This window comes from Capra hircus, chromosome 10 (assembly GCF_001704415.2).
Source record: "Capra hircus breed San Clemente chromosome 10, ASM170441v1, whole genome shotgun sequence".
Taxonomy (NCBI): Eukaryota; Metazoa; Chordata; class Mammalia; order Artiodactyla; family Bovidae; genus Capra; species Capra hircus.
The window spans coordinates 94,423,776-94,437,392 of record NC_030817.1 but is presented as its reverse complement, the minus strand read 5'-3'; the positions used below and the strand labels follow the sequence as shown (position 1 = coordinate 94,437,392).

The 13,617-nt window shown below is 42.4% G+C and overlaps 1 protein-coding gene across 3 annotated transcripts in view; it reads right to left on the bottom strand.

Annotated features, from left to right (window-relative positions):
- COL4A3BP (collagen type IV alpha 3 binding protein) overlaps window positions 1–13,617 on the bottom strand; it is a 140,891-nt gene that overhangs the window by 26,495 nt on the left and 100,779 nt on the right. For all 3 annotated transcript variants that reach the window (XM_018053702.1, XM_018053700.1, XM_018053701.1), the window contains one exon: window positions 3,241–3,327. In XM_018053702.1, the coding sequence (XP_017909191.1) occupies window positions 3,241–3,327 (87 nt within the window). The remainder of the gene's footprint in view (window positions 1–3,240; window positions 3,328–13,617) is intronic.

Genomic DNA, 13,617 nt, shown 5'->3' with positions numbered 1-13,617 from the left:
CCATAGCTTTGATTAGACAGACCTTTGCTGGCAAAGCAATGTCTCTGCTTTTTAATATGCTGTCTAGGTTGGTCATAACTTTTCTTTCAAGGACTAAGCATCTTTAATTTCATGGCTGCAGCCACCATCTGCAGTGATTTTGGAGTCCAAGAAAAGAAAGTCTGTCACTGTTTCCATTGGTTCCCCATCTATTTGCCATGAAATGATATGACCGGATATCATGATCTTAGTTTTCTGAATGTTCAGTTTTAAGCCAACTTTTGCACTCTCCTCTTTCACTTTCATCAAGAGGCTCTTTAGATCCTCTTTCCTTTCTGTCACAAGGGTGGTGTCATCTGCGTATCTGAGGTTATTGATATTTCTCCCGGCAATCTTGATTCCAGCTTGCGCCTCTTCCAGCCCAGTGTTTCTCATGATGTACTCTGCATATAAGTTAAATAAGCAGGGTGACAATATACAGCCTTGACTACTCCTTTCCTGATTTGGATTCAGTCCGTTGTTCCATGTCTAGTCCTAAGTGTTGCTTCTTGACCTGCATACAGATTTTTTAGGAGGTAGGTAAGGTGGTCTGGTAAACCCATCCCTTGAAGAATTTTCCAGTTTGTTGTGATCCACACAGTCAAAGGTTTTAGCGTAGTCAATGAAGCAGATGTTTTTCTGGAACTTTCTTGCTTTTTCTATCATCAAACAGATGTTGGCAATTTGATCTCCTGTTCCTCTGCCTTTTCTAAATCCAGCTTGAACATCTGGAAGTTCTCAGTCACACACTCTTGAAGCCTGGCTTGGAGAATTTTGAGCATTACTTTGCTAGCGTGTGAGATGAGTGCAATTGTGTGGTAGTTTGAGCATTCTTTGGCATTGCCTTTCTTTGGGACTGGAATGGAAACTGACCTTTTCCAGTCCTGTGGCCACTGCTGAGTTTTCCAAATTTGCTGGCACATTGAGTGTAGCATTTTCACAGCATCATCTTTTAGGATCTGAAATAGCTCAACTGGAATTCCATCACTTCCACTAGCTTTGTTTGTAGTGATGCTTCCTAAGACCCAGTTGACGTAGCATTCCAGGATGTCTGGTTTTAGGTGAGTGATCACACCATCATGGTTATCTGGGTCATAGAGATCTTTTTTGTATAGTTCTGTGTATTTTTGCCACCTCTTCTTAATACCTTCTGCTTCTGTTAGGTCCATACCATTTCTGTCCTTTATTGTGCCCATCTTTGCATGAAATGTTCCCTTGGTTATCTCTAACTTTCTTGAAGAGATCTCTAGTTGTTCCCATTCTATTGTTTTCCTCTATTTCTTTGCACTGGTCACTTAGGAAGGCTTTCTTATCTCTCCTTGCTATTCTTTGGAACTCTGCATTCAGATGGATATATCTTTCCTTTTCTCCTTTGCCATTTGTGTCTCTTCTTTTCTCAGCCATCTGTAAGGCCTCCTCAGACAACCATTTTTCCTTTTTGCATTTCTTTTTCTTGGGGATGGTCTTCATCACAGCCTCCTGTACCATGTTAGGAACACAGTGGTAATATATGGTACCACCTAGCGGTAATACATGGTAACTGCACTGCTGCAGAATTAAGGCAAAGTGAAAAAGTGAAAAAAGTGAAAGTGTTAGTTTCTCAGTTGTGTCTGACTCTTAGGGACCCCATGTACTGTAGCTCACCAGGCTCCTCCATCCATGGAATTCTCCAGACAAGAATACTGGAATGGGTAGCCATTCCCTTCTCCAGGGGATCTTCCCAACCCAGGGATTGAACCCGGGTCTCCAGCACTGCAGGCAGATTCTTTACCATCTGAGTCACAGGGAAGCCTCTAAAGGTGAAGACCCAAATTAATCTTGAAACTGAGTTGAAGGATTTAAGAAATACTTCCCTTCAATTTCCCAGAAGGGGCTTGGTATAACTGCTGTGAATTTAATGATGATAAAACACTAAACAAAGTTAAAAGTGAGGAAGTAATTATGGTGAAAGTAGTGAAAGCAATAAATGAGTTAATAATAAAAACTAAATGGTACTAACGTAGAAGAAAAATAAATTCTTGGTCATCTTCCTTTCGAATTCATATAGTATTTGGTGATGAAGAGAAATTCAAAGAGACTGTTTTACTCAGAGCAAATATATGCTTTGTATTAACAGAATGATAATAAAATTGGATAATGATAATAAAATTGCTGAGAGAAATATCAATAATCTCACATATGCAGATAACATCACCCTTATGGCAGAAACTGAAGAAGAACTAAAGAGCCTCTTGATGAAAGTGAAAGAGGAGAGTGAAATAGCTGGCTTAAAATTCAACATTCAGAAAACTAAGATCATGGCATCCAGTCCCATCATTTCATGGCAAATACATGGGGAAACAACGGAAGAGTGATAGACTTTATTTTTGGAGCTCCAAAATCACTGCAGATAGTGACTGCAGCCATGAAACTTAAAGAAGCTTGCTCCTTGGAAGAAAAGCTATGACCAACCTAGACAGGATATTAAAAAGCAGAGATATTACTTTGCCAACAAAGGTCCGTCTAGTTTAAAGTTATGGTTTTTCCAGTAGTCACATATGGATGTGTGAGTTGGACTATAAAGAATGCTGAGTGCCAAAGAATTGATGCTTTAGAACTGTGGTGCTGGAGAAGACTCTTGGGAGTCCTTTGGACTGCAAGGAGACCCAACCAGTCCATCCTAAAGAAAATCAGTCCTGAATATTTATTCATTGGAAGGACTGCTGCTGAAACTGAAACTCCAATACTTTGGCCACATGATGTGAAGAACTGACTCACTGGAAAAGACCCTGATGCTGGGAAAGATTGAAGGCAGAGGAGAAGGGGATGACAGAGGATGAGACTGTTGGATGGCATCACTGACTCGATGGACATGAGTTTGAGTAAGCTTCGAGAGATGGTGATGGACAGGGAAGCCTGGTGTGCTGCAGTCCATGGGGTCGCAAAGAGTCTGACACAACTAAATGGCTGGACTGAACTGAAAATTGAATACTTCAAAGAGAACAGGCAGAATATCTCCATTCAATTTCATGTTATTTATGCATGTTTCATTTAAACAATTATTAGTCTTCTTTCTATTGCTTGAAAATTGATCAATAAAGAAAGTGACTTATGAAGGTTCTTCTATATTTGTGACTCAATGTAGACACAGTTCATTTCTTAGGTTATTAGGATCATGATTTCAAATTCTATTTATATGAAATATACACCAAGGATTTTTTAAACTTTTAAAAATTTACATACCTGTTCTTCTATTTTATCTTGTCTGTCAAGAGCAGCTTCAACAGCATCAAAGAACTCCTCTTCATTAATCAAACTGTTTGGGCCTTCCTATTTAGACACACAGAGGGGAAAAAAAGCAGTTGATTCAAGAAATAGAAAACAGTGATAGTCGTGGCATTAACTCTCGGAAAAAATTTAAAAGTGAGCTGTTAAACATTTTGGAATCAGTTAGTACAGTAAGATAATACACAAAGATGATCAACATATGTTCTATCCAAAACCACTAGTGTTACAATTAATTCACTCACTTGGTACTCAAATACTTACTATATATTCACCAAGACTGTGTTAGGGCAGATACAGTTTAACAGGGGGCTGGTGAACTACATGGCCAATTCTAGTCCACTGTCTACTTTCAGAATGGCCTTTAAGGTCGGCATTTCATTTTTAAGTGGTTGAGAAACAAGAGAGTAACATTTCAAAGAATTCCCTGGTGGTCCAGTGGTTAGGACTCTGCACTGTGCCTGATGAGGGTCCAAGTTCAATCTCTGGTTGGGAAACTAAGACCCCACAAGTGAAGCAGTGTGCCCCCAAGCCCCAAATCATGGCATGGGCATTGTGTGGAATTGGAGATTTAGCTCATTCACTTATGGACTGCCCATGTCTGCGTTCATGCTACAGTGGCCGAGCTGAGCACCTGTGACTTGAGCACTTGTCAGAAACCATATAAAATTGCAGGAAGGCTTTAAGGACAAAGTTGCAGAAGATCTATAGCCAATGAAAAGTACCGACAGGGTTTCTGACAGGGATCTTCCTAAGCAAAGACAATTACATCATAGAGAAAGAAAAGCTGAACTGATGCTTGAAAGCCTGCTTAGAACGGTAGAGCAGTGGCTCTCAATCACTTGAGGAACTGCATGGGGAAGTTATTAAGATGAAAAGTCCCAGGCCCCAATTCACAGAAATTACTTTTTAGTCGGTCTTGGGTAGAGCCAGGAATATGCATGTTAATAAGTCCTCCAAGTAGTTCTAATGCAAGTAGAACCTCAGCTGCATCACAAGATAAAAATACAAAGAATAACAGCAAAATGGAAACAAGCAAGGTATGTACACATCTTGCAGTGATAAAACACATTTAAGTGGACTGAACAACAAGTAGACTATAAGCGGAATGATGGCACTACTGGGGTCCAGAGTAGGCTACCCCATGGTTCTTAACAGCATATTGAGCATTTTGAATTAAAGTCACAGAAGAAATGGCCAACGCAAGAGGAACACTCTGACACTCCAGTCCCCCTGAAAACAGGAAACAAATCTCATGCGAAATGTGCATTCCCTGCATCCAGAGGTTGCTTTGTTGCTGCTTAGCTGCTAGGTCGTGTGACTTCCGATCCCATGGATTATAGCCCGCCAGGCTCCTCTGTCCATGGAACTTTCCAGGCCAGGATACTGGAGTGGGTTGCCATTTCCTCCTCCAGGGACCTTTCCGACCCAGGGATCAAGCCCTGGTGGATTCTTCACTACTGAGCCTCCGTCCGAGGCCCCATCATCCTATCACTTCCTCAAAATTTTATTGTTTCTTCGTTGAATGAGCATAAAAGCTGACTGCTTTGGCCTCTTTTTAGGTACCATTTCTGTGAGTCTCTGCCATGCAGATGAATTAGAATTTGTTTTCCTCTAATCTGTCTCATGTCAATTTTATTATTAGTCCAGCCACAAGAACTCAAGGACGGTAGAGGGAGGAACTATTCCTCTCCCCAGCAGCTTCATATTATGGTTAAACTGAAGGCTGAAAAGGCAGGCTTGAGTATAAGTTTCCTAAATTTTTAAATATACAAAATAAGATTAACTATTGTGGGTCTGTCTGGAATCTTCCCAATTAAGACTGAAAATTCCAAATCACCAGAGCTCCGTTAAACAGTCTGTAGTAACTCATCCCTACCCTGCCACAGCCTGGGGCCCCACAAGAAGGGCGGGCGGAACTGCGCTCCAGCGCTTCTGTTATCTGGCACAGGAATAGCAGAAACCCTGATTCACTGCAACACTCTAGAGGATCCCGGGAAAGGCACTTCAAAACCCCCTGAGCTTTTCAGTTTAACTACAACACACAGAAAAGTGCACATCTCAGTGAATTACCAAAATATCTGTTTGGCATGTGGATTATTCTGAGCTAGCTAAAAACAAACAAAGGCCTGAAAGATTCAGGAAGAAACTTTGATTTTCCCCTCTCATGATGTAAAAAAAGTTTCCGATAGAGTGTCTGTGCCGAGAACACAGCAATCACTAGAGAGATCTGCACGGAATGTGGGCTAGATGTTATGAGGGAAACTCGGCAGGATCTACACTGGTTTACCAAACATCTGCTTTTCCATCTTCATGTGAATTACCTTACCCGTCTTTTAAGTTCCAAACCACCATGTCCCCATCTTTTGTCTTTAGCTGAAGATGGTACTTAAGGTGAGAGTTTCGGCCATTGTGGGGAGTTTCCCTGGATTTCCCTCACACAGACATATCATTAAACCTTGATTTTCTCCTGTTAATCTCTCCTGTGTCAATTTAATTTGTCAATTTAATTTTTTAGATGAGCTAGAAAAAACAAAGACAGGTAGAGGAAGATTTATTCCTCCCTAACATAACCATCTAATGACCAGCTGTCTCATGGAAAAGAGTCCTGCAGGACTCCCTTCATAAAGCCAAAACATTTCAGACACTCAAATGTCAACAGAATCACTTTGGTCTCTGTTGATGTTACAAAACCATAAAATACCCAAAATCTATTCTGAACTCAAACATTTTCTGATGATTTTTAAATTCTACTGATCATAACCATATCTATACTTTAAGAAGCTGTAATGTTCATTCAATCTATTCAAGAGTCAGAGTCTCAGGAGTCTACCAATTGGGAACTACAGTGTTAAATATCTGAGAAAGAACTGGAATAAATTTTCCTTTATTTAAATACTTAAGTTCTCACTACAAAAAAAAACTGTATAAAAATGTAAGGTGATAGATGTTGTGATCATGTTACAGCATCCATGTACAGTGAAAAGTTGCTCAGTCATGTCCAACTCTCTGCGACCCCATGGACTGTATAGTCCATGGAATTCTCCAGGCCAGATTACTGGCGTAGGTAGCTTTTCCTCCTCCAGGGATCAAACCCAGGTCTCCCACACTGCAGGTAGATTCTTTACCAGCTGAGCCACAAGGGAAGCCCACTGGAGCAGGTAGCCTATCCCTTCTGCAGCAGATCTTCCCGAGCCAGGAATTGGGTCTCCTGCATTGCAGGTGGATTCTTAACCAACTGAGCTATCAGTTCAGTTCAGTTCACTTGCTCAGTCATGTCCGACTCTTTGCGACCTCAGAAATCGCAGCACGCCAGGCCTCCCGGTCTATCACCAACTCTCAGAGTTTACCCAAACTCATGTCCATCAAGTCGGTGATGCCATCCAGCCATCTCATCCTCTGCTGTCTCCTTCTTCTCCTGTCCCCAGTCCCTCCCAGCATCAGGGTCTTTTCCAATGAGTCAACTCTTCGCATGAGGTGGCCAAATTATTGGAGTTTCAGCTTCAGCATCGGTCCTTCCAAAGAAACCCCAGGGCTGACCTCCTTCAGAATGGACTGGCTGGATCTCCTTGCAGTCCAAGGGACTCTCAGGAGTCTTCTCCAACACCACAGTTCAAAAGCATCAATTCTTCAGCGCTCAGCTTTCTTCACAGTCCAACTCTCACATCCATACATGACCACAGGAAAAACCATAGCCTTGACCAGATGGACCTTTGTTGACAAAGTAGTGTCTCTGCTTTTTAACACGCTGTCTAGGTTTGTTATAGCTTCCCTCCGGGATTTGTAATTTCCCAGTCCTCTTGGGGCTTCCTGGGTGGCTCTCCTGGTAAAGAATTTGCCTGCCAATGCAGGAGACATGAGAGAATAGGGTTCAGTCCCTGGGCTGGGCAGATCCTCAGGAGGAGGGCACAGCAACCCACTCCAATATTCATACTTGGAGAATCCCATGGACAGAGAAGCCTGGTGGGCTATATGGTCCATGGACAGAAGAGCCTGGTGGGTTCCACAGTCTGTAGGGTCACAAAGGATCAGACATGACTGAAGCAACTTAGCATGAACTTGGGCTTCGCTCTCTGGGGATGCACCTGCCAATGCAGAAGACGTGGGTTCATCCTTGGGTCGGGAAGATCCCCTGGAGTAGGGGAATGGCAACCCACTCTAGTTTTCTTTGCCTAGAAAATTCCATGGACAGAGAAGCCTGGTGGGCTATAGGCCATGGGGTTGCAAAGAGTTGGACACAACCAAGCACCCAGCTATGCACTGGGAAAAGAAAGCACTTCTTCGGGTTCCCAAGCAGGTTCCTCCTCTGTCTACTCCGTAAATGTGAGTGCTCCTCGGGGTTCCACCTTTGCTCTCCCCACAGCATTCTTACTATTTCTATGACTTCAGTCATCATCTGCAGATTCCCAAGTTCACAGCCTGTCATCTCACTCCTAAGTGTAGATCTTTACATCTAATAATACATAAGATAGACTCCTCATGTGACTGTTCCAACTTATATGCACCAGGTCTAAAACCTGTTCTTCCTCCCTCTCCACATCAATCTGTCTAAGGCAGAAACCTGGGCCTGTTCTTGAATTCCTTTTTTCCCTCATTTAGTCACCACATACTACTTTCCAAATATCTGATTTGTCCATGTACATTCCTACTGTTCTATCCGAATTTAAGCTATCTTCAATTCTTACCTCTAATACCAACAACAGTTCCAAGCCCTTAGTCACAACTGTCATCTTCAGTCCACTCTCCTCACTGCAGGAAGTAGGAATGACATTCTAAACTGTAAATCTGGAAAGTTTCTGTACCTCAAACCCATTGCCTGAGGCAGATTTTTCCAGCCAGTCTTGCCACTCCCTACTTTGGATAGGCCCCACCCTCCACATATAACTGCTTTGTTACCCTGCGGCAAAATGCTCTCTTTTCCTTCTGGGTCTTCAAATGTTTTCTTTTCAGTGCCTAGAAGCAATCACTTTCCAGGCTATCCACTTGGTTAACAGATACTAAGTTCAGTCATTAAAGTTTTAGCTCAGATGTTACTAAACCTGGAAGCCATCCCTGACTTAATATCCTCCCAGTGTTAAAGTGTTCCATAACAAACATTATTCTAATCACCCATTAACTACTCTGTGTTCCCATTATATATGTACTTAGTTGGATTCCCTGGCAGCTCGGTGGTAAAGGACCCACCTGCCAATTCAGGAGACACAGGTTCAACCCCTGGGTCAGGAAGATCCCCTGGAGAAGGAAATAGCAACCTACTCCAGTACTCTTCAGTTGCTTCACTGTGGGTCAGACAGTTAAGCGTCCGTCTACAATGCGGGAGAGCCGGGTTCAATCCCTGGGTCGGAAAGATCCCCTGGAGAAGGAAATGGCAATCCACTCCAGTACTATTGCCTGGAAAATCCCATGGACAGAGGAGGCTGCTAGGTACATTCCATGGGATCACAAAGAGTCGGACAAGACTGAGCAACTTCACTTTCTTTCCAGTACTCTTGCTTGGGAAATCCCACAGACAGAGGAAACGGGCAGGCTATAGTCCACCAGGTTGCAAAGAGTCAGACATGACTTACTGACTAAACAACAACAACAACAAGGTCCCTGGGCAGGATCCTTGTTTGTCTTATTCTTAAAATATCACCCACGCCCAGCATGGTTTCCCTGATGGCTCACCTGGTAAAGAATCCACCTGTAATGCAGGAGACCCAGGTTTGATCCCTGGAATGGGAAGATCCCCTGGAGAAGGGAAGGGCTACCCACTCCAGTATTCTGCCCTGGAAAATCCCATGGACCTGAAAGATGATGCTGTGAAAGTGTTGTACTCAATAGGCCAGCAAGTTTGGAAAACTCAGCAGTGGCCACAGGATTGGAAAAGGTCAGTTTTCATTCCAGTCCCAAAGAAAGGCAATTCAAAAGAATGCTCAAACTACCACACAATTACACTCATCTCACACGCTAGTAAAGTAATGCTCAAAATTCTCCAAGCCAGGCTTCAGCAATATGGGAACCGTGAACTCCCTGGTGTTCAAGCTGGTTTTAGAAAAGGCAGAGGAACCAGAGATCAAATTGCCAACATCCAATGGATCATGGAAAAAGCAAGAGACTTCCAGGAAAACATCTATTTTTGCTTTATTGACTATGCCAAAGCCTTTGACTCTGTGGATCACAATAAACTGTGGAAAATTCTGAAAGAGATGGGAATACCAGACCACCTAACCTGCCTCTTGAGAAATCTGTATGCAGGTCAGGAAGCAACAGTTAGAACTGGACATGGAACAACAGACTGGTTCCAGATAGGAAAAGGAGTACGTCAAATATATGAGAGTACTCAATAGAAGGAGTAAAATATTGTCACCCTGCTTATTTAACTTCTATGCAGAGTACATTATGAGAAATGCTGGACTGGAAGAAACAAGCTGGAATCAAGATTGCCGGGAGAAATATCAATAACCTCAGATATGCAGATGACACCACCTTTATGGCAGAAAGTGAAGAGGAACTAAAAAGCCTTTTGATGAAAGTGAAAGTGGAGAGTGAAAACGTTGGCCTAAAGCTCAGCATTCAGAAGACGAAGATCATGGCATCTGGTCCCATCACTTCATGGGAAATAGATGGGGAAACAGTAGAAAGTGTCAGACTTTATTTTTTGGGGGCTCCAAAATCACTGCAGATGGTGACTGCAGCCATGAAATTAAAAGACGCTTACTGCTTGGAAGAAAAGTTATGACCAACCTAGATAGCATATTCAAAAGCAGAGACATTACTTTGCCAACAAAGGTCCATCTGGTCAAGGCTATGGTTTTTCCAGTGGTCATGTATGGATGTGAGAGTTGGACTGTGAAGAAGGGTGAGTGCCGAAGAATTGATGCTTTTGAACTGTGGTGTTGGCGAAGACTCTTGAGAGCCCCTTGGACTGCAAGGAGATCCAACCAGTCCATTCTGAAGGAGATCAACCCTGGGATTTCTTTGGAAGGAATGATGCTAAAGCTGAAACTCCAGTACTTTGGCCACCTCATGCGAAGAGTTGACTCATTGGAAAAGACTCTGATGCTGGGAGAGATTGTGGGCAGGAGGAGAAGGGGACGACTGAGGATGAGATGGCTGGATGGCATCACGGACTCAATGGACGTGAGTCTGAGTGAACTCTGGGAGTTGGTGATGGACAGGGAGGCCTGGTGTGCTGCGATTCATGGGGTCGCAAAGAGTCGGACACGACTGAGCAACTGAACTGAACTGACTGATACAGTCTATGGGGTTGCAAAGAGTTGGACACAACTGAATGACTTTCACTTTCAGTATTTATAAAACCAAGATAAATGATGACGATAATGGGCTTTTAAAATTTCATTCATGATTTTAAAGTGTTTGCTTGTTCTCTTTTATGCCTAGCAGTGTCTTGCATTAGTTAAATCTTAAGGAATGGATTTAAGATTATAATTTCTGAGGCTACAGATGACAGAAACAGCTAAATCTTTGTTCAATAACTAGAACACTGCGAATGTTTGATAAGAACAAAACAAAGTCAAAGTTTGAATTAGTATCTAAAATCCAATGGTTCAAAACTTGAAAAGGAGAAAAATGTGTAAGAACAAGAACTACTTTAAGGATTACATAACTTGAAACTACAGGGATTTGACATAAAATTCGTATTTTATGACAAGATAAAAATTTTAATGTAGAAAAAAAGTTTTCTCTGCCCTTTGGCTCCCCCTTTCCCCTCCATTATTTGTTGTGTATCTGCACTATGCATCATGACCAACTCTGCCCCATCAGGAAAGCTACCTGCCTAAGGGATTCCTTGATGGCTCAGCTAGTAGAGAATCCGCCTGCAATGCAGGAGACCTGGGTTCGATCCCTGGGTTGGGAAGAAGGGAATGGCTACTCACTCCAGTATTCTGGCCTGGAGAATTCCATGGACTGTATAGTCCATAGGGTCGCAAAGAGTAGGACACGACTGAGCAAGTTTCACTTTTCAATCCTAAAGCGCAATACTTTCCTAGTAGCCACAAGACAACTCCTAAAAAGATAAACTTCTTTCTTGATACTCAAGAAAGGCATCACATGACATCACTTTGTTTCTGTAGAACTGGGTTATGCAAACTGTTGATATTACATCATTTGATGTACTGCTCCCATCTCAAAAAATTTATACTACTGTGCTTTGACTTCTAATGGGCAGAACAGTTCTCCTCAATTTGCTTGAATACAATTTTCCATTTCTTCCTCAGATAGACTGACTAATTTTTATCGACATGCATGGTTTAGCTGGCAGGATGTCAGAGATGCCCACTAAATGACACTTGGGGGTCCACACAGAACCCATGCTCAGTGCCAAGCATGGGCCCACAGAGCCCCACCAGCTTACCAGGACTCCTCAGGTGTTCTGGTGAGCTCTCCTAGTATCCAAACCTCACAGCTAGAAGGACAATCCTGAAAATTTTATTCATGCTATTTCACTTAAGATTTGGAGTCTCAAGGGCCACTTATGTACTTCTTAGGCAGGACCTAGGGATTCTGGACAAGGGGCCCAGGGAAACACAGAGGCTAGGTATTTGTTAAATTTGGCTTAAATTTAAAAAAAAAAAAAGGTTGATATATGGTCTGAGCAAAGCTTTTGTTAGTGAAACAAGAGAATGAATTACTCAGCTCTGAGACTAAGGGAGCTCCACTACAATCAGTAAACACTACTCATGGGGGGAACTGAGAGGGGAGCACAAGCGAGGCTGATCACCTATGGTAGCTGCAGACTGCCACAGGGAGAACCACGCCCTGCGAGGTGAGCTCCTTGGGGCCACACTCAGAACAAGCACACATCTGATCTGCCACACTGTCCTCAGAATGTCGTTCAGATCATATCTCATATCCCACATCTGAATTAGGCTACAAAATAGTGAGAAATTGTGCCTTACAGCCAAACCCTTTGGATGGACAATCACCAGTGGGAATACCAACTGGGTTTATGTACGCTTGCAAGTTCTTAAATGCAACGAGAGGATTTTGGCCCTGAAATGGTCGCAATAGGTTCTTTTAGCACTTCCAAACTGATGTTTTGCAACAGCAGTTTTTCTTTTCTAAAATTATATTAGCAGGAAAAAATATTCATCAGGCTAGCTTCTTAGACCCTTTGAGTGAGAAAGTCTACTAAATTGTTAAAATTTTACAGAGTTCTCATCTTAACTATCGTACCTATTTTAATTGGTATACATAAGCCCCCAAAGATTTCAAAATTTCAAGTCTCATTGAAAGATTTGCTGTAGAAGGCTAAAAAAAAGACTAATGATATAAAAGCTACCCAGAACTTTAACTACTGTTTCCCTCTATTAATAATCTTCCATCTGAATTGCCTTTTTACTCACAAAACACAATCAAATGGTTACTTTTAGGAACGGGAACACATGAGGCTTATAGGCAAGCCTCTTCAGATCAAAGGCCAAACAAGGGCCATAGTTAGAATTTCTTAAACCCAGGGAGAATCCTCAAAATTGTTTACAAATGGATTACTGAGTTGGGAGGTGGGAGGACAATGGTTTGACTAAACTGACCATAGTACTTGAAGCCTGACAGAATTTGAGAGGGCTAGCTGGGAAGAGGCTCTGCCCCCAACCCGCCCACCCCCCCTCCCCGTAAGCTAAATGAAGGAAAGAAAGATTTCAACATAAGCGATTGGGTATATCAGTCCTTTGGTGTCACTGAGATAGCCACCCAATTCTTTGAGAAGGGGGGGGAGGGGGAAGCCAAACCAAAAAACTTATTATACAAATCTAGCCTTTACAGCACTGAAGTGTGGCTCCAGAAATAATCCAAAGCCCACCAATCCTTTACCCCTCCCCAAACTCCCCTAATTATCTTAAGAGGTTTGTAAATAGAGGGAAGAAAATAATTCTGGCCTTGAGACAGGGTGGATAACTTGTTACTTCTCAAATAGAAACGTGAAGTGTCTCTCATCAGTCAGTGTAGTTCAGTTCAGTCACTCAGTCGTGTCCGACTCTTTGGGACTCCACGAATTGCAGCACGCCAGGCCTCCCTGTCCATCACCAACTCCCAGAGTTCATCCAGATTCACGTCCATCGAGTTGGTGATGTCTCTCATAAATACTAGTAAAAAGGGTTTAGCAATCTAAACAGGTGATCTTGATTTGTTCCATTTGGCAGAAACCCAATTAGAATTCAACCTCCTTTATAACTGATGGATTTTACATCACTACACCTGATTTCTGGCTGAAATTCAGTAATAGGTGTGTTTCCTCGTATCTATACGTGAGTGCTGTAGATGTGTGGTACTGTCAGAATTATTTGGTAAAATAGCTCTATTTAATTGGTTTAAAGGCAATTAAGCTCTTAT